General features: G+C 57.3%; 1 protein-coding gene and 1 long non-coding RNA gene across 2 annotated transcripts in view; both read right to left on the bottom strand.

The window, feature by feature from the left end:
* LOC142906742 (uncharacterized) overlaps positions 1-1,208 on the bottom strand; it is a 3,595-nt gene extending 2,387 nt beyond the window's left edge. The window contains exons 1-2 of the long non-coding RNA XR_012930473.1: positions 1,167-1,208; positions 1-927 (exon numbers count right to left, since the gene is read on the bottom strand). The exon at positions 1-927 is cut by the window's left edge and continues 1,625 nt beyond it. This is a non-coding gene — a long non-coding RNA (uncharacterized LOC142906742). The remainder of the gene's footprint in view (positions 928-1,166) is intronic.
* A 1,881-nt stretch (positions 1,209-3,089) lies between these two features.
* Positions 3,090-26,530, bottom strand: part of LOC116957030 (protein fantom) — an 84,737-nt gene continuing 61,296 nt past the window's right edge. The window contains exons 19-29 of the mRNA XM_076055109.1: positions 22,135-22,301; positions 20,291-20,777; positions 19,291-19,679; positions 16,988-17,083; positions 15,958-16,038; positions 13,816-14,412; positions 9,874-10,066; positions 8,811-8,895; positions 6,482-6,624; positions 3,165-3,348; positions 3,090-3,123 (exon numbers count right to left, since the gene is read on the bottom strand). Of these exons, the coding sequence (XP_075911224.1) occupies positions 3,090-3,123; positions 3,165-3,348; positions 6,482-6,624; positions 8,811-8,895; positions 9,874-10,066; positions 13,816-14,412; positions 15,958-16,038; positions 16,988-17,083; positions 19,291-19,679; positions 20,291-20,777; positions 22,135-22,301 (2,456 nt within the window). The remainder of the gene's footprint in view (positions 3,124-3,164; positions 3,349-6,481; positions 6,625-8,810; positions 8,896-9,873; positions 10,067-13,815; positions 14,413-15,957; positions 16,039-16,987; positions 17,084-19,290; positions 19,680-20,290; positions 20,778-22,134; positions 22,302-26,530) is intronic.

The following is a 26,530-nucleotide window of genomic DNA, read 5'->3' as shown; positions in this document are numbered from 1 at the left end:
GAAGGGTGAGTGAGTGGGTGAGTGAGTAGAAGGGTGAGTGAGTGGAAGGGTGAGTGAGTGGCTGAGTGAGTGGAAGGGTGAGTGGAAGGGTGAGTGAGTGGAAGGGTGAGTGAGTGGAAGGGTGAGTGAGTGGAAGGGTGCGTGGGTGGGTGAGTGAGTGGGTGAGTGAGTGGGTAAGTGGGTGGGTGAGTGAGTGAGTAAGTGGGTGGGTGAGTGGGTGAGTGGGTGGGTGAGTGAGTGGGTGAGTGGGTGGGTGAGTGGGTGAGAGCGAGCGAGGCGTTGTGACATGCGTAGACTTTGAACGTTGCAGAGACGTCACAAAGTGGAGTCGTTAAATAATTCACCACACCACCAGGGCATTGTGCAAACGATCACTGAAGTGTAATAGTCGAAGGTAGGAATGCAAACGCCGTTACAACAATGTTGAAGCGATACGCGTGTGTGTGGCCTACCTTGATAGTCTAACAAACTACGGATCTATGGGTCTCTGTTTGGCTCTCTGCTGTGTGATGAGTCTATGGGTCTCTGCTGTGTGATGAGTCTATGGGTCTCTGCTGTGTGATGAGTCTATGGGTCTCTGCTGTGTGATGAGTCTATGGGTCTCTGCTGTGTGATGAGTCTATGGGTCTCTGCTGTGTGATGAGTCTATGGGTCTCTGCTGTGTGATGAGTCTATGGGTCTCTGCTGTGTGATGAGTCTATGGGTCTCTATGATGAGTGTATGGGTCTCTGCTGTGTGATGAGTCTATGGGTCTCTGCTGTGTGATGAGTCTATGGGTCTCTGCTGTGTGATGAGTCTATGGGTCTCTGCTGTGTGATGAGTCTATGGGTCTCTACTACTACAACACCGCTGGACCAGGCACTACTCAGTTGAGGCTGAGTCGACCTAGGGGAAGAGGCCCAGGACCGGATCGGACGATCACGATCACTGCTGGGGTTTGATGGTGGCCGTGAGCGGCGTGGTGCTACAGCAACCACCCCTACCACCGCCACCTCTACCACCACCTCTACCACCTCTACCACCACCACCTCTACCACCTCTACCACCACCTCTACCACCACCTCTACCACCACCTCTACCACCTCTACCACCACCACCTCTACCACCTCTACCACCTCTACCACCACCACCACCACCTCTACCACCACCACCACCACCTCTACCACCACCCCACCACCACCACCTCTACCACCTCTACCACCACCACCTCTACCACCTCTACCACCACCTCTACCACCACCACCACCTCTACCACCTCTACCACCACCACCTCTACCACCACCACCTCTACCACCTCTACCACCACCACCTCTACCACCACCACCTCTACCACCTCTACCACCACCACCTCTACCACCACCACCTCTACCACCTCTACCACCACCACCCCTACCACCACCACCTCTACCACCTCTACCACCACCACCTCTACCACCACCACCTCTACCACCTCTACCACCACCACCTCTACCACCACCACCTCTACCACCTCTACCACCACCTCTACCACCTCTACCACCTCTACCACCACCCCTACCACCACCACCTCTACCACCACCTCTACCACCACCACCTCTACCACCACCACCTCTACCACCTCTACCACCACCTCTACCACCTCTACCACCACCTCTACCACCACCACCTCTACCACCTCTACCACCACCACCTCTACCACCACCTCTACCACCACCACCTCTACCACCACCACCTCTACCACCACCACCTCTACCACCACCACCTCTACCACCACCTCTACCACCTCTACCACCACCCCTACCACCACCACCTCTACCACCACCACCTCTACCACCACCACCTCTACCACCTCTACCACCACCTCTACCACCACCACCTCTACCACCTCTACCACCACCACCTCTACCACCACCTCTACCACCACCACCTCTACCACCACCACCTCTACCACCACCACCTCTACCACCACCACCTCTACCACCTCTACCACCACCTCTACCACCTCTACCACCACCTCTACCACCACCACCTCTACCACCTCTACCACCACCACCTCTACCACCACCACCTCTACCACCACCACCTCTACCACCACCACCTCTACCACCACCACCTCTACCACCACCACCTCTACCACCACCACCTCTACCACCACCACCTCTACCACCTCTACCACCACCTCTACCACCTCTACCACCACCCCTACCACCACCACCTCTACCACCACCTCTACCACCACCACCTCTACCACCACCACCTCTACCACCTCTACCACCACCTCTACCACCTCTACCACCACCTCTACCACCACCACCTCTACCACCTCTACCACCACCACCTCTACCACCACCTCTACCACCACCACCTCTACCACCACCACCTCTACCACCACCACCTCTACCACCTCTACCACCACCTCTACCACCTCTACCACCACCCCTACCACCACCACCTCTACCACCACCACCTCTACCACCACCACCTCTACCACCTCTACCACCACCTCTACCACCACCACCTCTACCACCTCTACCACCACCACCTCTACCACCACCTCTACCACCACCACCTCTACCACCACCACCTCTACCACCACCACCTCTACCACCACCACCTCTACCACCACCACCTCTACCACCTCTACCACCACCCCTACCACCACCACCTCTACCACCACCACCTCTACCACCTCTACCACCACCTCTACCACCTCTACCACCACCACCTCTACCACCACCACCTCTACCACCACCACCTCTACCACCTCTACCACCACCTCTACTACCACCACCTCTACCACCACCACCTCTACCACCACCACCTCTACCACCACCACCTCTACCACCACCACCCCTACCACCACCACCTCTACCACCACCCCACCATCACCACCCCTACCACCACCACCTCTACCACCACCCCACCACCACCACCTCTACCACCTCTACCACCACCACCTCTACCACCACCACCTCTACCACCACCTCTACCACCACCCCACCACCACCACCTCTACCACCTCTACCACCACCACCTCTACCACCACCACCTCTACCACCACCTCTACCACCACCCCACCACCACCACCCCTACCACCACTACCACCACCTCTACTGCTCCAGCAGCTCCTCCACCACGCGGCCGCTTCTTGCCAGCGCCAACGGCGCCACCGGCACCACCGCCGCCTTCCCCCGCCCCTCCCCCCCCTCCCCCCCTCCCCCCCCTGCTGCGTCTCCCCCCCCGTGGCCTCTCCCGGCCCGGTGGGGGCTGCTGCTGCTGCCTCCTGCAGCTCGCGGTGGACGTCCTGGAGGGCGGCGAGGGCCTCCAGGGTGAGACGCATGGAGCCCACGGCCTGGCCCGCCTCCACGACTGGGGGCGGGAGCAGGGAGCAGCGTAGAGACAAAGGTCTCCCGTGTAGCCTCTAGCAGGGCTGTGGGGGCAAGTGCTGTGAGTAGCAGCAGCAGTGTCCTATAGACACAGACAAAGGTGCCCCGTGTAGCCTCTAGCAGGGCTGTGGGGGGCAAGGGCTGTGAGTAGCAGCAGCAGTGTCCTATAGACACACAGACACTGACACACACACACACTAACACACACACACTGACACACTGACACACACTGACACACACTGACACACACACACTGACACACACACACTGACACACACACACTGACACACACACACTGGCACACACTGACACACACACTGACACACACACTGACACACACACACTGACACACACACTGACACACACACACTGACACACACACTGACACACACACTGACACACACACACTGACACACACACTGACACACACACACTGACACACACACTGACACACACACTGACACACACACTGACACACACACTGACACACACACTGACACACACACAAACACACACACTGACACACACACACTGACAAACACTGACACACAACAACAACAACAACCGCCATTCGCCACTAAGTGGCGGTGACGTCACCACGACGCTTGTGCCAGGCTATGTGCACCCTGAGGCCACGTGAAGTGTCGAACGCCCGCTGGCAGGAGGTCACGGGGCAGACCCAGCAGGTGCCACGGGTCGACTGACTGAGATGACTGGCTGATGCACCACCTCTGCCCCCTACTGTGCCAACCTGCTGTGCTTTAGCCACCCGGCACTCCGCTCGTTGTTGTGAGCGTCGCTCCTCCGCCCTCCGTTGTTGTTGGAGAGCGACTACCTCCAACTGCCCAGTAGCATCCTTCACGAGCCTCCTCCACAGAGGCCGATCTTGACACCGCTGGTACCAGTCATCGGCAAGTCCACTCAGCTCCACGTCCTCCTGTACCACATCACTCCGTCTCTTCTCTAGCCCGTGCCGCGCCCGCTTAGCCCCCTCAATCCGGCCAAAAAAAAGCTGTTTCGGCATGCGGTGGCTGGGCATGTGGGCTACATGACCCAGCCATCGCAGCCTTGCCCGCCGGAGGAGCTCACCGATGGGACCTTGCCCAGATCTTTCAAGGATTTGTGAGCTCCTCACACAATCCAGTCTGGTTAAACCCAGGATGGATCGTAGGCAGGCCAGCCTAAATGTTTCTAACCGGCGAAGATGTTCCATTAGGGGGGTCCACGTTTCGCAAGCGTAGAGAAGGGAGGGAATGACCGTGGCCGAGAAGACCTGAAACTTAGTGCGGAGCGACAGACCAGGTAGCTTCCACACAGCGTTACGCAACCGATGAAAAGATATTGCCGCTCGACTGATTCGGAGTGAGACCTCTGCTGTTAAACTGGAGCCAGTCATAAGCACACTGCCCAGGTATGGGAAACTCTCCACTCTCTCCACAACTGCCCCATCACCGATTGGGAGTTGTGGGGGTGGAGTGTCCGATGGTACAAAATACCCAGGCAGGTGCTTAGTTTTGGTGGGGCTGATGGTAAGGCCCCACCTCTTAGCGGCACGCTCCAGTCTCAGCAGCAGCGTCTCCAACTCCTCCTCTGACTGAGCAGCTATTACCAAATCATCAGCATACATAACGTGGTTGAGCAATAGGGAGCCATCCCTTGACCGCACCCGGGCATCGATTAGCCTCCCATTATATCTGTACCATATGGAGATTCCCCCGGTACAGCTATTGAAGGCTTCACGAACTACGTGGTCAAAATAGATGTTAAATAATGTGGGAGCCAGAGGACATCCCTGTCGCACCCCAAGGTGTACAGGGAATGGCTCTGACTCCCGGCCACGTAGTTTTACCCGGGCCCGCTCACCATCATGAAGGTCCTTAATGATCGTGAGCAGAGGGTCAGGTACTCCAAAAGCACGAAGAACGACCCAGAGCCCAGACCTACTGATGGTATCATAGGCCTTGACCAGGTCAATAAAGCAGAGATGTAGGTCTTGTTGGAATTCCCTACACCTCTGCTGTAGCAGACGGACAGAAAATATGGCATCTGTGCAGGACCGCCCTTTCCTGAAACCGCATTGGGGCTCCGCAAGCCTCTCCTCAGCGTGCCTGGCAAGGCGATGCTGAATAATCTTTGCCAGGACCTTTCCCGGCACACTGAGGAGTGAGATGCCCCTGTAGTTGTTACAGTCTGTGCGGTCCCCCTTCTTCTTAAAGAGGGGGACCACCAGGGCATCCTTCCAATCCTGCGGAACCCGTCCAGTGGTCCAGACTGTTGTTATGATGTCATATAGGGCAGTCTGTGCACAAACGCCACCCTCCCTCAGCATTTCGCTTGGGAGATCATCTCTGCCCGCTGCCTTTCCTGGTCTCAGACTCCGGATCGCCTTCAATACTTCCTCAGCAGATGGCACCTCAGCCAGCCACTCACAGGGGGTGACTTCTTCCAATATTTGAGGCACCGCAGCCTCAGCAGGGTCATCCTCACTTTGTGCCACGATGTTTTCCTGGCTGAGGGATTTTCCCTCCCCCAGGACCTCACAGAAATGCTCAGCAAATCTGCGAACCTGACACACACACACACTAACACACAAAGACAAAGACAAAGATCCCCCGTATAGCCTGAACAGACTGTAGGGGCAAGTGCTGTTAGCGAGCACCTATGAAGGCCGGAACGGTACACGAGGGGGTGGGTGGCCAGCACCACGCCCGACCGCCTTTGTCTCCCTAGTGACAATGTTTACACACCGCACCAGGTACTCATTTGAGGCTGAGTCGACCTAGGGGAGGCCCGGGACCGGTTCAGATAATCGTCACTGGTGTTGGCCGTGAGCGGGAATCGAACCCGGGTCGCCAGGTTCATAGCGCAGCGTAGCGCTAACCACTACACTATCGCTCCCCACTAACACACACACACACTAACACACACACACTGACACACACACACACACTAACACACACACACTGACACACACTAACACACCACACACACACTGACACACACTGACACACTGACACACACACTGACACACACACACACTAACACACACACACACTAACACACACACACACTAACACACACTGACACTAACACACACAGGCAGGGGGTGTCCGTACTGGTGACGTCTTGCTCCACGAGGTCGCGCTGCGTCCGCAGGATGCGCCGTACGTCCACCGTCGCCACGCCCACATCCTCGCAGTCGCCCTCCTCCACCTCGTCGGCACCGTCGCCCGGCTCGCTCACCAGCGTGAACGCGATCCTGGCACGGGCAGACACCTCGTCATCCTCATCGTCACCAGCGTCATCGTCATCACCAGCGTCATCGTCATCACCAGCGTCATCATCACCAGCGTCATCGTCACCAGCATCGTCGTCACCAGTGTCGTCATCACCAGTGTCGTCATCACCAGCGTCATCATCGCCAGCGTAGTCATCGCCAGCGTCATCACCAGCATCATCACCAGCGTCATCACCAGCGTCATCACCAGCGTCATCACCAGCGTCATCACCAGCGTCGTCACCAGCGTCGTCATCACCAGCGTCGTCATCACCAGTGTCGTCATCACCAGCATCGTCATCACCAGCGTCATCATCACCAGCGTCATCATCACCAGCGTCATCATCACCAGCGTCATCATCACCAGCGTCATCACCAGCGTCGTCACCAGCGTCGTCACCAGCGTCGTCGTCACCAGCGTCGTCGTCACCAGCGTCGTCATCACCAGCGTCGTCATCACCAGCGTCGTCATCACCAGCGTCGTCATCACCAGCGTCGTCATCACCAGCATCATCACCAGCATCGTCATCACCAGCGTCGTCATCACCAGCGTTATCACCAGCGTCATCACCAGCGTCATCACCAGCGTCATCATCGCCAGCGTCATCATCGCCAGCGTCGTCATCACCAGCGTCATCATCACCGTCATCACCAGCGTCATCACCAGCGTCATCACCATCACCAGCGTCATCATCACCGTCATCACCAGCGTCATCACCAGCGTCATCACCATCACCAGCGTCGTCATCACCAGCGTCATCACCAGCATCATCACCAGCATCATCATCACCAGCATCATCATAATCACCGTCATCATCACCGTCATCACCAGTGTCGTCAGCGTGAGCGACCCTGGCACAGCAGCCACCTCGTCATTGTCATCGTCGTCGTTAATCCTAGCGGTGGTGGTGGTAGTGGTGGTGGTGGTGATGGTGGTTGTGGTGGTTGTGGTGGTGGTGGTTGTGGTGGTTGTGATGGTTGTGGTGGTTGTGGTGGTGGTGGTTGTGTTGGTTGTGATGGTTGTGATGGTTGTGGTAGTTGTGATGGTTGTGGTTGTGATGGTTGTGGTGGTGGTGGTTGTGGTGGTGGTGATGGTGGTTGTGGTGGTTGTTGTGGTGGTGGTTGTTGTGGTGGTATTGGTTGTGGTGGTGGTGATGGTGGTGGTTGTGTTGGTTGTGGTGGTGGTTGTGATGGTTGTGGTGGTTGTGGTGGTGGTTGTGATGGTTGTAATGGTGGTGGTTGTGGTGGTTGTGGTGGTTGTGGTGGTGGTTGTGATGGTTGTGGTGGTGGTGGTTGTAATGGTGGTGGTTGTGGTGGTGGTTGTGATGGTTGTGGTGGTTGTGGTGATGGTGGTGGTTGTGGTGGTTGTGGTGATGGTGATGATTGTGGTGATGGTGGTGATGGTGGTGGTTGTGATGGTGGTGGTGGTTGTGATGGTTGTGGTTGTGATGGTTGTGGTGGTGGTTGTAATGGTGGTGATGGTGGTGGTTGTGGTGGTTGTGGTTGTGATGGTGGTGGTTGTGGTGGTGGTTGTGATGGTTGTGGTGGTTATGGTGGTGGTTGTGGTGGTGATAGTTGTAATGGTGGTGGTTGTGATGGTTGTGGTGGTTGTGATGGTTGTGGTTGTGGTGGTGGTTGTGTTGCTTGTGATGGTTGTGATGGTGGTGGTGGTGGTTGTGGTTGTGTTGGTGGTTGTGGTGGTGGTGGTTGTATTGGTTGTGATGGTTGTGATGGTTGTGGTGGTTGTGGTGGTTGTAGTTGTGGTGGTGGTGGTTGTGATGGTGGTGGTGGTTGCGATGGTTGTAGTTGTGGTTGTGATGGTTGTGGTGGTGGTTGTGATGGTTGTAATGGTGGTGGTTGTGGTGGTTGTGGTGGTGGTTGTGATGGTTGTGGTGGTGGTGGTTGTATTGGTTGTGATGGTTGTGGTGGTTGTGGTGGTGGTTGTGGTTGTGGTGGTTGTGATGGTGGTGGTTGTGGTGGTGGTTGTGGTGGTTGTGATGGTGGTGGTTGTGGTTGTGATGGTGGTGGTGGATGTAGTTGTGGTTGTGGTGGTTGTGGTTGTGGTTGTTGTGGTTGTGGTTGTGGTTGTTGTGGTGGTTGTGATGGTGGTGGTGGTTGCGATGGTTGTGGTGGTGGTGGTTGTGGTGGTGGTGGTGGATGTAGCTCACTTCCCACCGCTGGGGTCTCCCTGGAGCAGCATACTCGCCAGGAAGTCTCGCCTCAGGCTGTTGTGCTCCCGGTCCACACGCACCTCTGACGGCACAACGCAGCACACCGCAGCACACCACAACACATCACAACACATCACAACACACCGCAGAACATCACAACACATCACAGCACATCACAACACACCACAACACATCACAACACACCGTAGCACATCACAACACACCGCAGCACACCGCAGCACATCACAGCACACCGCAGCACATCGCAGCACAACACATCACAGCACATCACAACACACCGCAGCACATCACAGCACACCGCAGCACATCACAACACACCGCAGCACATCACATCACAGCACACCACAACACACCACAACACACCGCAGCACATCACAGCACAACACATCACAGCACATTACAACACACCACAGCACATCACAGCACATCACAACACACCGCAGCACATCACAACACGCCACACGGCACCGCAGCACACCACAACACATCGCAACACACCACAACACATCACAGCACACCACAACACACCACGCCACACAGCACAACACACCGCAGCACAACACACCACGCCACGCAGCACACCACAGCACACCGCAGCGCATCACAACACACCACAACACACCAGTGAGCGGGTGGGTGAATGGGTGAACGGGTGGATGGATGGGTGAGCAGGTGAGTGGATGGCTGAGCGGGCGAGCAGGTGAGCGGGTGAGCGAGCGGGCGGGTGAGCGAGCGGGTGAGCGAGCGAGCGGGCGGGCGAGCGTCACCCTTGCTGAAGTTGAAGTGGATGTTGGTGCCGGGCGGGGGTTTGGGCAGGCTGTAGGGGGTCTCCTGTGACGAGCGGGTGAGCGAGCGGGTGAGTGGGTGGGTGAGCGAGCGGGTGAGCGAGCGGGTGAGCGAGCGGGTGAGCGAGCGGGTGAGTGGGTGGGTGAGCGAGCGGGTGAGCGGGCGGGTGAGCGGGCGGGTGAGCGGGCGGGTGAGCGGGTGAGCGAGCGGGTGAGCGAGCGGGTGAGCGAGCGGGTGAGTGGGCGAGCGTCACCCTTGCTGAAGTTGAAGTGTATGTCGGTGCCGGGCGGGGGTTTGGGCAGGCTGTAGGGGGTCTCCGTCTCCTCGGCGGGGAGCCCCAGGAAGCGGTACTCCACAAAGAGGCGGCGCACAGCCGGGTCCAGCGCCACGCGGGACGCCGGGTCCAGCCTCACCGACAGCACCTCCACTCGCACGCGCTCACACTCCTACACACACACACGCACGCACGTACACACACGTACACACACACACGTATACACACACACACGTACACACACACACGTACACACATGTATACACACACACACGTACACACACACACACACGTACACACACACGTACACACGCACGTACACACACACACACGTACACACAGACACACACGTACACACACGTACAACAACAACAACCGCCATTCGCCACTAAGTGGCGGTGACGTCACCACGACGCTTGTGCCAGGACATGTGCACCTCGAGGCCACGTGAAGTGTCGAACGCCCGCTGGCAGGAGGTCACGGGTCAGACCCAGGTGCCACGGGTCGACTGACTGAGATGACTGGCTGATGCACCACCTGTGCCCCCTACTGTGCCAACCTGCTGTGCTTTAGCCACCCGGCGCTCCGCTCGTTGTTGTGAGCGTCGCTCCTCCGCCCTCCGTTGTTGTTGGAGGGCGACTGCCTCCAACTGCCCAGTAGCGTCCTTCACGAGCCTCCTCCACAGAGGCCGATCTTGACACCGCTGGTACCGGTCATCGGCAAGTCCACTCAGCTCCACGTCCTCCTGTACCACATCGCTCCGTCTCCTCTCTAGCCCGTGCCGCGCCCGTTTAGCCCCCTCGATCCGGCCGAACAAAAGCTGTTTCGGCATGCGGTGGCTGGGCATGCGGGCTACATGACCCAGCCAACGCAGCCTTGCCCGCCGGAGGAGCTCACCGATGATCTTTAAAGGATTTGTGAGCTCCTCACACAATCCAGTTTGGTTAAACCCAGGATGGATCGTAGGCAGGCCAGCCTAAATGTTTCTAACCGGCGAAGATGTTCCATTAGGGGGGTCCACGTTTTGCAAGCGTAGAGAAGGGAGGGAATGACTGTGGCCGAGAAGACCTGAAGCTTAGTGCGGAGCGACAGACCAGGTAGCTTCCACACAGTGTTACGCAACCGATGAAAAGATATTGCTGCTAGACTGATTCGGAGTGAGACCTCTGCTGTTAAACTGGAGCCAGTCATAAGCACACTGCTCAGGTATGAGAAACTCTCCACTCTCTCCACAACTGCCCCATCACCGATTGGGAGTTGTGGGGGTGGAGTGTCCAATGGTACAAAATACCCAGGCAGGTGCTTAGTTTTGGTGGGGCTGATGGTAAGGCCCCACCTCTTAGTGGCACGCTCCAGTCTCAGCAGCAGCGTCTCCAACTCCTCCTCTGACTGAGCAGCTATTACCAAATCATCGGCATACATAACGTGGTTGAGCAATAGGGAGCCATCCCTTGACCGCACCCGGGCATCGATCAGCCTCCCATTATATCTGTACCATATGGAGATTCCCCCGGTACAGCTATTGAAGGCTTCACGAACTACGTGGTCAAAATCGATGCTAAATAATGTGGGAGCCAGAGGATATCCCTGTCGCACCCCAAGGTGTACAGGGAATGGCTCTGACTCCCGGCCATGTAGTTTTACCCGGGCCCGCTCACCATCATGAAGGTCTTTAATGATCGTGAGTAGAGGGTCAGGTACTCCAAAAGCACGAAGAACAACCCATAGCCCGGGCCTACTGATGGTATCATAGGCCTTGACCAGGTCAATAAAGCAGAGATGTAGGTCTTGTTGGAATTTCCTACACCTCTGCTGTAGCAGACGGACAGAAAATATGGCATCTGTGCAGGACCGCCCTTTCCTGAAACCGCATTGGGGCTCCGCAAGCCTCTCCTCAGTGTGCCTGGCAAGGCGATGCTGAATAATCCTTGCCAGGACCTTTCCCGGCACACTGAGGAGTGAGATGCCCCTGTAGTTGTTACAGTCTGTGCGGTCCCCCTTCTTAAAAAGGGGGACCACCAGGGCATCCTTCCAATCCTGCGGAACCCGTCCAGTGGTCCAGACCATTGTTATGATGTCATATAGGGCAGTCTGTGCACAAACGCCACCCTCCCTCAGCATTTCGCTTGGGAGATCATTTCTGCCCACTGCCTTTCCAGGTCTCAGACTCCGGATCGCCTTCAGTACTTCCTCAACAGATGGCACCTCAGCCAGCCACTCAAAGGGGGTGACGTCTTCCAATATTTGAGGCACCGCAGCCTCAGCAGGGTCATCCTCACTTTGTGCCACGATGTTTTCCTGGCTGAGGGATTTTCCCTCCCCCAGGACCTCACAGAAATGCTCAGCAAATCTGCAAACCTGTTCCTGGGGGTCGGAGATTGGATCACCGTTTTTTCCCCTAATGATGGTAATAGGTGTGGCGCTGCAGGTTACCTTTTGATGGAGTTAAATAGAGATTTGTGATCAGGGGCCACTGAGGCAGACTCCATCTCCTCAGCAACCCACGACACCACCCATCCTTGCAGCGCCTCACGGCTCTCCGAACCTCCGAGCGAAGGCTGCGGTAAGCCTCCTCATTCTCTGACGTGGGATTCTGTAGCCGATGACAGTGGGCCTGTCGCTTTTTCTCAACCATCCTGAACACCTCCTCTGTCAGCCAGGGTCTCTGGGGAGGTCTGGACCGCGTACCCAAAGCAGCCATTGCAGCTGCATGAGTCACAGTCCTAAACCTCGACCATTTACCCTCGACATCAGGAGGAGTCGGGGACGATGCCAATCCCAGCCGCAAGCGATGATGAAATTCTCGCTTGCAACTTTCATCAGATAACTGAGACCAGGCCACTTTATGTTGGAATAGGGTCCTGGGTGTACACCCACCACCGGAGTGGAAGAATGGCAGGCGCATCTTACAGATGACTAGTCGATGGTCAGAGGGCAGATCAGCTCCACGGTAGGTCCTGGTGTCAAGGACATGGGCTCGCATTCGCAGGTCCGTCACTATGTAGTCCAGCAGATGTTCTTGCTTGGACCCGGCATGCATCCATGATGTTGTGTGGATGCGCCGATGCCGGAACAGCGTGTTGGTAATTACAAGCCCATGGGCTGCACAAAAATCTAGCAGCCTCCTACCGTTGTTATTGAGCTGATCTGGCCCATGCCCTCCAATCACTCCAGACCAGGTGCCAGTATCATGACCAACTCGGGCATTGAAGTCACCCAACATGATGACTCTATCCCGAGCGGCCACTTTAGCCAGCATCTGTGACAGGAGGTCATAGAAGGCATCTGACTCATCGGCTTTGCCTGCATCCCTCCACGGATGTTCATCTTCGGTGGGGGCATAAGTAAACATGACCACCATTCCTCGCCTCCGGTTGATGGGAAGGCGAGCCCAAAGTAGCCTGGGGCTTACAGCTTCCCACACCTCACTGCCACGCTCCCACGCCCCCTTCATTCTTTTGTTCAAAAGAAGAGCCACACCCTGTTGGTTGGCAGTCTGCTGCCCAGAGTAGAGGACTGTCCACCCCTCATGGTGGCAGGAGCCAGAGCCGGTCCACCGGACCTCCTGAATGCCGCATAGATCCAGGCGGTACCGGTCCAGCTCCCGACAGAGGAGTGGCAGCCTCTCCTCCGCAGTGAGCGTTCGAACATTCCACGTGGCCACCCGTAGTGGTATACACACACACACACGTACACACACACACACACATGTACACACACGTACACACACACACGTACACACACACACGTACACACACACACGTACACACACACACGTATACACACACGTACACACACACACACGTACACACACACACGTACACACACACACGTACACACACACACGTACACACACACACGTACACACACACACGTATACACACACACACGTACACACACACAGAGTGGGAGGGGGATCACCTTGCACGGCGGGGTGTGAGGTGTGGACGTGACCACCTCGTCGCTGTCCGTCAGCAGCGACTCCTCACCCTCCTCCTCACCCTCCTCCTCACCCTCCTCCTCACCCTCCTCCTCACCCTCCTCCTCACCCTCCTCCTCGTCGTCTGCGGACACGCGGAGGGTGAGGGTTAGACTGCAGGGAGACGCGGAGACAGGGGGACACGGAGACAGGGAGACAGGGGGACACAAGGACAGGGAGACACGGGGACAGGGAGACACGGGGGCAGGGAGACAGGGGGACACGGGGACAGAGAGACACGGGGACAGGGAGACAGGGGGACAGGGAGACAGGGAGACAGGGGGACACGGGGACAGAGAGACACGGGGACAGGGAGACACGGGGACAGGGAGACAAGGGGAGATGGGGGGACACGGGGGACACGGGGGACAGGGCTCCGCCCCACCTGAGCCAGGGAAGACGGCCTCTCCGCTGGATAGCACCAACTCACGGTCATCATCAGCACCCGCCTCCACCTCCTCCTCCTCCTCCTCCACCTCCTCCTCCACCTCCTCCTCTATCTCAGAGTCGCCCTCTGCCTCTGCTGTGACCTCAGCAGACTGGAGATGCACACACAGAGATGTACACACAGAGATACACACAGAGATGTACACACACAGAGATGTACACACACAGAGATGTACACACACAGAGATGTACACACAGAGATGTACACACACACAGAGCTGTACACACACACAGAGATGTACACACATAGAGATGTACACTCACAGAGATGTACACACAGAGATGTACACACACAGAGATGTACATACAGAGATGTACACACACAGAGATGTACACACACAGAGATGTACACACACAGGATGTACACACAGAGATGCACACACAGAGATGTACACACAGAGATGTACACACACAGAGATGTACACACAGAGATGTACACACACAGAGATGCACACACACACAGATGTACACACACACAGAGAAGCACACTGGGTGTAGCTCACCGGGTGTCTCTCACCGGGTGTCTCTCACCGGGTGTCTCTCGCCGGGTGTAGCTCACCGGGTGTAGCTCACCGGGTGTCTCTCACCGGGTGTAGCTCACCGAGTGTAGCTCACCGGGTGTCTCTCACCGGGTGTAGCTCACCGGGTGTCTCTCACCGGGTGTCTCTCACCGGGTGTAGCTCACCGAGTGTCTCTCACCGGGTGTAGCTCACCGGGTGTAGCTCACCGGGTGTCTCTCACTGGGTGTAGCTCACCGGGTGTAGCTCACCGGGTGTCTCTCACCGGGTGTCTCTCACCGGGTGTAGCTCACCGAGTGTCTCTCACCGGGTGTAGCTCACCGGGTGTCTATCACCGGGTGTAGCTCACCGGGTGTCTCTCACCGGGTGTCTCTCACCGGGTGTAGCTCACCGGGTGTAGCTCACCGAGTGTAGCTCACCGGGTGTCTCTCACCGGGTGTAGCTCACCGGGTGTCTCTCACCGGGTGTAGCTCACCGGGTGTCTCTCACCGGGTGTCTCTCACCGGGTATAGCTCACCGAGTGTAGCTCACCGGGTGTAGCTCACCGGGTGTAGCTCACCGGGTGTCTCTCACCGGGTGTAGCTCACCGGGTGTCTCTCACCGGGTGTCTCTCACCGGGTGTCTCTCACCGGGTGTCTCTCACCGGGTGTAGCTCACCGGGTGTAGCTTGCCCGGTGTAGCTCACGGGTATCTCTCACCGGGTGTAGCTCACCGGGTGTCTCTCACCGGGTGTCTCTCACCGGGTGTAGCTCACCGAGTGTAGCTCACCGGGTGTAGCTCACTGGGTGTCTCTCACCGGGTGTCTCTCACCGGGTGTAGCTCACCGGGTGTAGCTCACCGGGTGTCTCTCACCGGGTGTCTCTCACCGGGTGTCTCTCACCGGGTGTCTCTCACCGGGTGTCTATCACCGGGTGTAGCTCACTGGGTGTCTCTCACCGGGTGTCTCTCACCGGGTGTCTCTCACCGGGTGTAGCTCACCGGGTGTCTCTCACCGGGTGTCTCTCACCGGGTGTAGCTCACCGGGTGTAGCTCACCGGGTGTAGCTCACCGGGTGTCTCTCACCGGGTGTAGCTCACCGGGTGTCTCTCACCGGGTGTACCCCACAGACAACCAAGAGACCTTTGCCGGGCCGGCCAACGTGGGGAGGACGACGCCGGCTCCCGGTGCTGGCACCGGCGGCGGCGGCGCGGTCGGCAAAGTCTGAGACCGGAGGAGGAGGGGAGGGAGGGGGCGGGGGGGAGGAGGGGGAGGAGGAGGATGAGGAGCGGCAGGGGGAGGAGGAAGAGGTGGGGGAGGGAGGACGATGAAGTGGGGGAGGGAGAGGAGGAGGATGAGGAGCAGCAGGGGGAGTAGGAGAGGGATGGGGGGGGGTCCGGGTTCCGGTTGACCCGGGGTGACGGTGGTGGGGAGTTTGTCATTGATGGGTGGCTGGGTGAGTGGCTGAGTGAGTGGCTGGGTGAGTGGCTGAGTGAGTGGCTGAGTGGCTGAGTGAGTGGCTGGGTGAGTGGCTGAGTGAGTGGCTGGGTGAGTGGCTGAGTGAGTGGCTTAGTGAGTGGCTGAGTGACTGACTGAGTGGCTGAGTGAGTGGCTGAGTGAGTGGCTGAGTGAGTGGCTGGGTGAGTGGCTGGGTGAGTGGCTGGGTGAGTGGCTGGGTGAGTGGCTGGGTGAGTGGCTGGGTGAGTGGCTGGGTGAGTGGCTGAGTGGCTGGGTGAGTGGCTGGGTGAGAGGCTGGGCGAGTGGCTGGGTGAGTGGCTGGGTGAGTGGCTGGGTGAGTGGCTGGGTGAGTGGCTGGGTGAGTGAGTGGCTGGGTGAGTGGCTGGGTGAGTGGCTGGGTGAGTGAGTGGCTGGGTGAGTGAGTGGCTGGGTGAGTGAGTGGCTGGGTGGGTGAGTGGCTGGGTGAGTGGCTGGGTGAGTGGCTGGGTGAGTGGCTGGGTGAGTGGCTGGGTGAGTGGCTGGGTGAGTGAGTGGCTGGGTGAGTGGCTGGGTGGGTGGCTGGGTGAGTGGCTGGGTGAGTGGCTGGGTGAGTGGCTGGGTGAGTGACTGGGTGAGTGAGTGGCTGGGTGAGTGAGTGGCTGGGTGAGTGGCTGGGTGAGTGGCTGGGTGAGTGGCTGGGTGAGTGGCTGGGTGAGTGGCTGGGTGAGTGGCTCACCTCGCCCGTGCTGTCGGCGAAGGTGACTGACTTGCGGACGGGCTCGGTGATCCCCTCCACCGGTGACCCCTTCCCCCGGTCAGCTCGCTTGCCGCCCTGCCGGCAGCGCACACAGACAAAGGTCCCCCGTGTAGCCTCTAACAGGGCTGCAGGGGCAAGTGCTGTGAGTAGCAGCAGCAGTGCCCTATACAGTGAGGGAAAAAAGTATTTGATCCCCTGCTGATTTTGTATGTTTGCCCACTGACAAAGAAATGATCAGTCTATAATTTTAATGGCAGGTGTATTTGACCAGTGAGAGACAGAATAACAACAACAAAATCCAGAAAAACGCATGTCAAAAATGTTATAAATTGATTTGCTATTTAATGAGGGGAATAAGTATTTGACCCCCTCTCAATCAGAAAGATTTCTGGCTCCCAGGTGTCTTTTATACAGGTAACGAGCTGAGATTAGGAGCACACTCTTAAAGGGAGTGCTCCTAATCTCAGCTTGTTACCTGTATAGAAGACACCTGTCCACAGAAACAATCAATCAATCAGATTCCAAACTCTCCACCATGGCCAAGACCAAAGAGCTCTCCAAGGATGTCAGGGACAAGATTGTAGACCTACACAAGGCTGGAATGGGCTACAAGACCATTGCCAAGCAGCTTGGTGAGAAGGTGACAACAGTTGGTGCGATTATTCACAAATGGAAGAAACACAAAAGAACTGTCAATCTCACTCGGCCTGGGGCTCCATGCAAGATCTCACCTCGTGGAGTTGCAATGATCATGAGAACGGTGAGGAATCAGCCCAGAACTACACGGGAGGATCTTGTCAATGATCTCAAGGCAGCTGGGACCATAGTCACCAAGAAAACAATTGGTAACACACTACGCCGTGAAGGACTGAAATCCTGCAGCGCCCGCAAGGTCCCCCTGCTCAAGAAAGCACATATACATGCCCGTCTGAAGTTTGCCAATGAACATCTGAATGATTCAGAGGACAACTGGGTGAAAGTGTTGTGGTCAGATGAGACCAAAATGGAGCTCTTTGGCATCAACTCAACTCGCCGTGTTTGGAGGAGGAGGAATTCTGCCTATGACCCCAAGAACACCATCCCCACCGTCAAACATGGAGGTGGAAACATTATGCTTTGGGGGTGTTTTTCTGCTAAGGGGACAGGACAACTTCACCGCATCAAAGGGACGATGGACGGGGCCATGTACCGTCAAATCTTGGGTGAGAACCTCCTTCCCTCAGCCAGGGCATTGAAAATGGGTCGTGGATGGGTATTCCAGCATGACAATGACCCAAAACACACGGCCAAGGCAACAAAGGAGTGGCTCAAGAAGAAGCACATTAAGGTCCTGGAGTGGCCTAGCCAGTCTCCAGACCTGAATCCCATAGAAAATCTGTGGAGGGAGCTGAAGGTTCGAGTTGCCAAACGTCAACCTCGAAACCTTAATAACCTGGAGAAGATCTGCAAAGAGGAGTGGGACAAAATCCCTCCTGAGATGTCTGCAAACCTGGTGGCCAACTCCAAGAAACGTCTGACCTCTGTGATTGCCAACAAGGGTTTTGCCACCAAGTACTAAGTCATGTTTTGCAGAGGGGGTCAAAGACTTATTTCCCTCATTAAAATGCAAATCAATTTATAACATTTTTGGACATGCGTTTTTTCTGGATTTTGTTGTTGTTATTCTGTCTCTCACTGTTCAAAATAAACCATTAAAATTATAGACTGATCATTTCTTTGTCAGTGGGCAAACGTACAAAATCAGCGGGGGATCAAATACTTTTTTTCCCTCACTGTAGACACACGGACAAAGGTGCCCCGTGTAGCCTCTAGCAGGGCGGTAGGGGCAAGTGCTGTTAGTAGTAGCAGCAGTGCCCTATAGACACACAGACAAAGGTACCCCGTGTAGCCTCTAGCAGGGCTCTAGGGGCAAGTGCTGTTGGTAGGGAGGAGAGGCGAGGGAGAGAGGGGGGTGGGAGAGAGGGGGTGGGAGAGGGGGGGGTGGGAGAGAGAGGGGGGGGAGAGAGGAGGGAGGGAGAGGGGAGGGAGAGAGGGGGGAGGGAGAGAGGGGGGAGGGAGAGAGGGGGGAGGGAGAGAGAGGGGGAGAGAGGGGGGAGGGAGAGAGGGGGGAGAGAGGGGGGAGGGAGGGAGAGAGAGGGGGGAGGGAGAGAGAGGGGGGAGGGAGAGAGAGGGGGGAGGGAGAGAGGGGGGAGGGAGAGAGGGGGAGGGAGAGAGAGGGGGGAGGGAGAGAGAGGGGGGAGGGAGAGAGAGGGGGGAGGGAGAGAGGGGGAGGGAGTCGCTACCCTGGGTTTTGGAACAGGGAGAGGCGTTGGAGCGTCTCCACCACTGCCTCCGCCGCCTCCACCACCGCCTCCACCACCGCCTCCACCACCGCCACCGCCACTGCCACCGGCACCGGCAGCGTCTTCGCGGGCCGAGGCGAGCTCAGGCTTCAGGGCAGCACCGGGCCGGGGCGCCTCCTTCTCCGGCCCGGCGGCGCCCGTCGTCCGAGATCGTGGACCAGCGGTGGTGGCGGCGGTGCCGGCGGCGGTGCCGGCGGCGGTGGCTGTGGCTGTGGCTGTGGCCGGGTCGGCGGCGGTGCCGTGGGGGGGTCGGTACGGCAGGCGCCAGCGGAGCGCCACCTCCACGGTGCCGTTCAGCTGCCCCTCGGGGGTGTACAGCTCGAAGGAGCCTGGGGGAGGGGGGGAGGGGGGGGGGAGGGGGGGGCGAGGAGGGGGGGGCACGTTGTGAGATGATGAGTGGAACAGTTTGGGCTTAGTAATGCATTTCACAACTAGCACCACCACTACCTCCACCACCACCACCACCACCACCTCCACCACCACCTCCACCACCACCACCACCACCTCCACCACCACCACCTCCACCACCTCCACCACCACCTCCACCACCACCTCCACCACCACCTCCACCACCACCTCCACCACCACCACCACCACCTCCACCCCCACCACCACCACCACCTCCACCCCCACCACCACCACCACCACCACCTCCACCACCACCTCCACCACCACCTCCACCACCTCCACCCCCACCACCACCACCACCTCCACCCCCACCACCACCACCACCACCACCTCCACCACCACCACCACCACCTCCACCTCCACCACCACCACCACCACCACCACCACCACCTCCACCACCACCACCACCTCCACCACCACCTCCACCACCTCCACCCCCACCACCCCCACCACCACCACCACCTCCACCACCACCACCACCACCTCCACCTCCACCACCACCACCACCACCACCACCCGTCCCGGCGCTCACCACAGATGTCCCTGCCGTGCGCGAGCGGCAGCAGCGGCACCATCGCCTTCCCCAGCAGCACCGCGTCTCCCTCCTCCTCCTCCTCCTCCTCCTCCGCCACACCGTCACCACCACCACCACCACCACCGCCACCGCCGCCACCACAGTCGTCCAGCACGTACAGCGCCAGCGCCTCCCGCCGCAGGAACTGGTGCAGCCGCGTGCACGGCACGCCCAGCGGGTAGAGCGCCGCGTCGCCCGCCGGGAAGCGTGGCCGGCGCTCGCCCACCGGGGCCGTGGCCGTGGCCCGGTCGGGGAAGTCGTAGAAGCGGTAGGCCACGTACGGCGCCGGCGGGCCCCGCCGGACACGGCGGCCGGGCCGGGCCGGCCGGGCCCCGAGGCCGTCGCAGCCCAGCACGGCGATCTGCAGCTCGGACACGGAGGGGCCCGGCACGGTGGCCGTGGCCACGGTGGTGGTGGTGGTGGTGGTGGGAGCGCCGGTGCAGATCTGGGGTGGCGGTGGGGAGTGAGAGACATTCTCACTCACGGTCGCAACCTCACCCAATTACACCACACACCCAACACACCACACCCACCCACCAACCCAACAACCACCACACCCACCACCCACCCACCCAACACCCACCACACCCACCCACCACCCACCCACCACACCCACCACCAACCCACCAGGCACCCACCCACCAACCCACCAGGCACCCACCACCCACCCACCAACCCAACACCCACCCGCCCACCACCCACCCACCCAACCACCAGGCACCCACCACAAACCCACCACCCACCCACCCACCCACGAACCCACGAACCCACCACCCACCAACCCACCACCCACCAACCCACTCACCAACCCACCACCCACCAACCCACCCACCAACCCACCACCCACCAACCCCCTTCCCCACCCACCCACCACCCACCCACCACCCCACCCACCACCCCACCCACCACCCCATCCACCACCTCACCCACCACCCCACCCACCACCCCACCCACCACCCCACCCACCCACCAACCCACCACCCACCCACCAACCCACTCACCAACCCACCACCCACCAACCCACCCACCAACCCACCACCCACCAACCCCCTTCCCCACCCACCCACCACCCCACCCAGGAACCCACCCACCACCCACCAACCCCCTTCCCCACCCACCACCCCACCCACCACCCCACCCACCACCCACCACCCCACCCACCACCCACCCACCACCCCACCCACCACCCCACCCACCACCCCACCCACCACCCCACCCACCACCCCACCCACCCACCAACCCACCACCCACCAACCCACTCACCAACCCACCACCCACCAACCCACCCACCAACCCACCACCCACCAACCCCCTTCCCCACCCACCCACCACCCCACCCAGGAACCCACCCACCACCCACCCACCACCACCCACCACCCACCAACCCACTCACCAACCCACCAACCCACCCACCAACCCACCACCCACCAACCCCCTTCCCCACCCACCCACCACCCACCACCCCACCCACCACCCCACCCACCACCCCACCCACCACCCCACCCACCACCCCACCCACCCACCAACCCACCACCCACCCACCAACCCACTCACCAACCCACCACCCACCAACCCACCCACCAACCCACCACCCACCAACCCCCTTCCCCACCCACCCACCACCCCACCCAGGAACCCACCCACCACCCACCCACCACCACCCACCACCCACCAACCCACTCACCAACCCACCAACCCACCCACCAACCCACCACCCACCAACCCCCTTCCCCACCCACCCACCACCCCACCCACCACCCACCCACCACCCCACCCACCACCCCACCCACCACCCCACCCACCTGCCTTGCCTGCCACGTGTGGTCTAAGTGAGCGGCTCCCGGGCCCTGTTGCAGGCCGCCCAGGGCCTGTACCCGCTGTGCGTACAGCTGCAGGCAGGGCTCCACAGGCACGCGGAGACGCACCCAGAACTCCAGCGAGCCCAGAGGGAGCGCCTCGCCGTCCACGCCTGCTGTGCCAAGCGGTGCAGGGGGTGAGCGGGGGTCAGACTCGTGGGGTCAGACTCACTGGTGTGGTCAGACTCACTGGTGTGGTGAGACTCACTGGTGCGGTGAGACTCACTCGTGTGGTGAGACTCACTGGTGCGGTGAGACTCACTGGTGTGGTCAGACTCACTGGTGTGGTGAGAGTGGTGTGGTGAGACTCACTCGTGAGGTCAGACTCACTCGTGAGGTCAGACTCACTCGTGTGGTCAGACTCACTGGTGTGGTCAGACTGGTGTGGTGAGACTCACTGGTGTGGTGAGACTCACTGGTGTAGTCAGACTCGTGGGGTCAGACTCACTCGTGTGGTCAGACTGGTGTGGCCAGACTCACTGGTGTGGTCAGACTCACTCGTGTGGTGAGACTCGTGTGGCCAGACTCACTGGTGTGGTGAGACTCGTGTGGCCAGACTCACTGGTGTGGTCAGACTCACTGGTGTAGTCAGCCTCGTGGGGTCAGACTCACTCGTGTGGTCAGACTCACTCGTGTGGTCAGACTCACTGGTGTGGCCAGACTGGTGTGGTGAGACTCACTGGTGTGGTCAGACTGGTGTGGTGAGACTCACTGGTGTGGTCAGACTGGTGTGGTGAGACTCACTGGTGTAGTCAGACTCACTGGTGTGGTCAGACTCACTCGTGTGGTCAGACTCACTGGTGTGGCCAGTCTGGTGTGGTGAGACTCACTGGTGTGGTCAGACTCGTGTGGTGAGACTCACTGGTGTGGTCAGACTCACTGGTGTGGTCAGACTCACTGGTGTGGTCAGACTTACTCGTGTGGTCTCTATGATGAGTTTATGGGTCTCTGCTGTGTGATGAGTCTATGGGTCTCTGCTGTGTGATGAGTCTATGGCTCTCTGTGTGTGATGAGTCTATGGGTCTCTGTTGTGTGATGAGTCTATGGGTCTCTGCTGTGTGATGAGTCTATGGGTCTCTGCTGTGTGATGAGTCTATGGGTCACTGTGTGGTGAGTCTATGGGTCTCTGCTGTGTGATGAGTCTATGGGTCTCTGCTGTGTGATGAGTCTATGGGTCTCTGCTGTGTGATGAGTCTATGGGTCTCTGCTGTGTGATGAGTCTATGGGTCTCTGCTGTGTGATGAGTCTATGGGTCACTGTGTGGTGAGTCTATGGGTCACTGTGTGGTGAGTCTATGGGTCTCTGCTGTGTGATGAGTCTATGGGTCTCTGCTGTGTGATGAGTCTATGGGTCTCTGCTGTGTGATGAGTCTATGGGTCTCTGCTGTGTGATGAGTCTATGGGTCTCTGCTGTGTGATGAGTCTATGGGTCTCTGTGTGATGAGTCTATGGGTGTCTGCTGTGTGATGAGTCTATGGGTCTCTGCTGTGTGATGAGTCTATGGGTCTCTGCTGTGTGATGAGTCTATGGGTCTCTGTGTGAGTCTATGGCTCTCTATGATGAGTCTATGTGTCTCTGTGTGATGAGTCTATGGCTCTCTGCTGTGTGATGAGTCTATGTGTCTCTGTGTGAGTCTATGTGTCTCTGTATGATGACTGGCTCTCTGTGTGAGTCTGTGGGTCTCTATGATGAGTCTATGGCTCTCTGTGTGAGTCTGTGGGTCTCTGTGTGAGTCTATGGGTCTCTGTGAGAGTGGATCTGTGTGAGTCTGTGGGTCTCTGTGTGAGTCTGTAGGTCACTGTTTGAGTTTTTAGGTCTCTGTGTGAGTCTATGGCTCTCTGTGTGAGTCTATGGGTCTCTATGATGAGTCTATGGCTCTCTGTGTGAGTCTATGGGTCTCTGTGTGAGTCTATGGGTCTCTGTGAGAGTGGATCTGTGTGAGTCTGTGGGTCTCTGTGTGAGTCTGTAGGTCACTGTTTGAGTTTTTAGGTCTCTGTGTGAGTCTATGGCTCTCTGTGTGAGTCTATGGGTCTCTATGATGAGTCTATGGCTCTCTGTGTGAGTCTGTGGGTCTCTGTGTGAGTCTATGGGTCTCTATGATGAGTCTATGGCTCTCTGTGTGAGTCTATGGGTTCTCTGTGTGAGTCTATGGGTCTCTATGATGAATCTATGGCTCTCTGTGTGAGTCTGTGGGTCTCTATGATGAGTCTGGGTCTCTATGATGAGTCTATGTGTCTCTGTGTGAGTCTATGGCTCTCTGTGTGAGTCTGTGGCTCTCTGTGTGAGTCTGTGGGTCTCTATGATGAGTCTATGGGTCTCTCTCTATGATGAGTCTATGTGTCTCTATGATGAGTCTATGTGTCTCTATGATGAGTCTATGGCTCTCTCTCTATGATGAGTCTATGGGTCTCTTTGATGAGTCTGTGTGTCTCTGTGTGAGTCTATGTGTCTCTGTGTGATGACTATGGGTCTCTATAATGAGTCTATGTGTCTCTGTGTGAGTCTATGGGTCTCTATGATGAGTCTATGGGTCTCTATGATGAGTCTATGGCTCTATGTGTGAGTCTGTGGGTCTCTATGATGAGTCTATGGCTCTCTGTGTGATGACTATGGGTCTCTATGATGAGTCTGTGTGTCTCTGTGTGAGTCTGTGGGTCTCTATGATGAGTCTGTGTGTCTCTGTGTGAGTCTGTGGATCTCTATGATGAGTCTATGTGTCTCTGTGTGAGTCTATGTGTCTCTGTATGATGAGTCTATGGGTCTCTATGATGAGTTTATGGGTCTCTATGATGAGTCTATGGCTCTCTGTGTGAGTCTGTGTGTCTCTATGATGAGTCTATGGGTCTCTATGATGAGTCTGTGTGTCTCTGTGTGAGTCTGTGGGTCTCTATGATGAGTCTGTGTGTCTCTGTGTGAGTCTATGGGTCTCTGTGTGATGAGTCTGGGTCTCTATGATGAGTCTGTGTGTCTCTGTGTGAGTCTGTGGGTCTCTATGATGAGTCTGTGTGTCTCTGTGTGAGTCTGGGTCTCTATGATGAGTCTGTGTCTCTATGATGAGTCTGGGTCTCTATGATGAGTCTGTGGGTCTCTATGATGAGTCTGTGGGTCTCTATGATGAGTCTGGGTCTCTATGATGAGTCTATGGGTCTCTATGATGAGTCTGTGGGTCTCTATGATGAGTCTGTGGGTCTCTATGATGAGTCTGTGTGTCTCTATGATGAGTCTGGGTCTCTATGATGAGTCTATGGGTCTCTATGATGAGGCTGTGGGTCTCTATGATGAGTCTGTGTGTCTCTGTGTGATGACTATGGGTCTCTATGATGAGTCTGTGGGTCTCTATGATGAGTCTGGGTCTCTATGATGAGTCTGTGTGTCTCTATGATGAGTCTGGGTCTCTATGAGTCTGTGTGTCTCTGTGTGAGTCTATGGATCTCTGTGTGATGAGTCTGTGTGTCTCTATGATGAGTCTGGGTCTCTATGATGAGTCTGTGTGTCTCTGTGTGAGTCTATGTGTCTCTATGATGAGTCTGTGGGTCTCTATGATGAGTCTGTGTGTCTCTGTGTGAGTCTATGGGTCTCTGTGTGATGAGTCTGGGTCTCTATGATGAGTCTGTGTGTCTCTGTGTGAGTCTGTGTGTCTCTATGATGAGTCTGTGTGTCTCTGTGTGAGTCTATGGCTCTCTCTCTATGATGAGTCTATGGGTCTCTATGATGAGTCTGTGTGTCTCTGTGTGAGTCTATGGGTCTCTATGATGAGTCTGTGTGTCTCTATGATGAGTCTGTGTGTCTCTGTGTGATGAGTCTATGGGTCTCTATGATGAGTCTATGGCTCTCTATGATGAGTCTGTGTGTCTCTGTGTGAGTCTGGGTCTCTATGATGAGTCTATGGGTCTCTATGATGAGTCTATGGATCTCTGTGTGATGAGTCTATGGGTCTCTATGATGAGTCTATGTGTCTCTGTATGATGACTATGGGTCTCTATGATGAGTCTGTGTGTCTCTATGATGAGTCTGTGTGTCTCTGTGTGAGTCTATGGGTCTCTATGATGAGTCTATGGCTCTCTATGATGAGTCTATGGCTCTCTATGATGAGTCTGTGTGTCTCCATGATGAGTCTATGGCTCTCTATGATGAGTCTATGGCTCTCTATGATGAGTCTATGGCTCTCTATGATGAGTGTGTGGGTCTCTGTGTGATGACTATGGGTCTCTATGATGAGTCTATGGCTCTCTGTGTGAGTCTGTGGGTCTCTATGATGAGTCTGTGTGTCTCTGTGTGAGTCTGTGGGTCTCTATGATGACCATGGGTCTCTATGATGAGTCTGTGTGTCTCTATGATGAGTC

This window comes from Petromyzon marinus, chromosome 69, assembly GCF_048934315.1.
Source record: "Petromyzon marinus isolate PM22_M1 ecotype Great Lakes invasive population chromosome 69, UKy_Petmar_22M1.pri1.0, whole genome shotgun sequence".
NCBI classification, from domain to species: domain Eukaryota; kingdom Metazoa; phylum Chordata; class Hyperoartia; order Petromyzontiformes; family Petromyzontidae; genus Petromyzon; species Petromyzon marinus.
The sequence above is the reverse complement of the archived record's forward strand: the minus strand, read 5'-3'. Positions and strand labels throughout refer to the sequence as shown.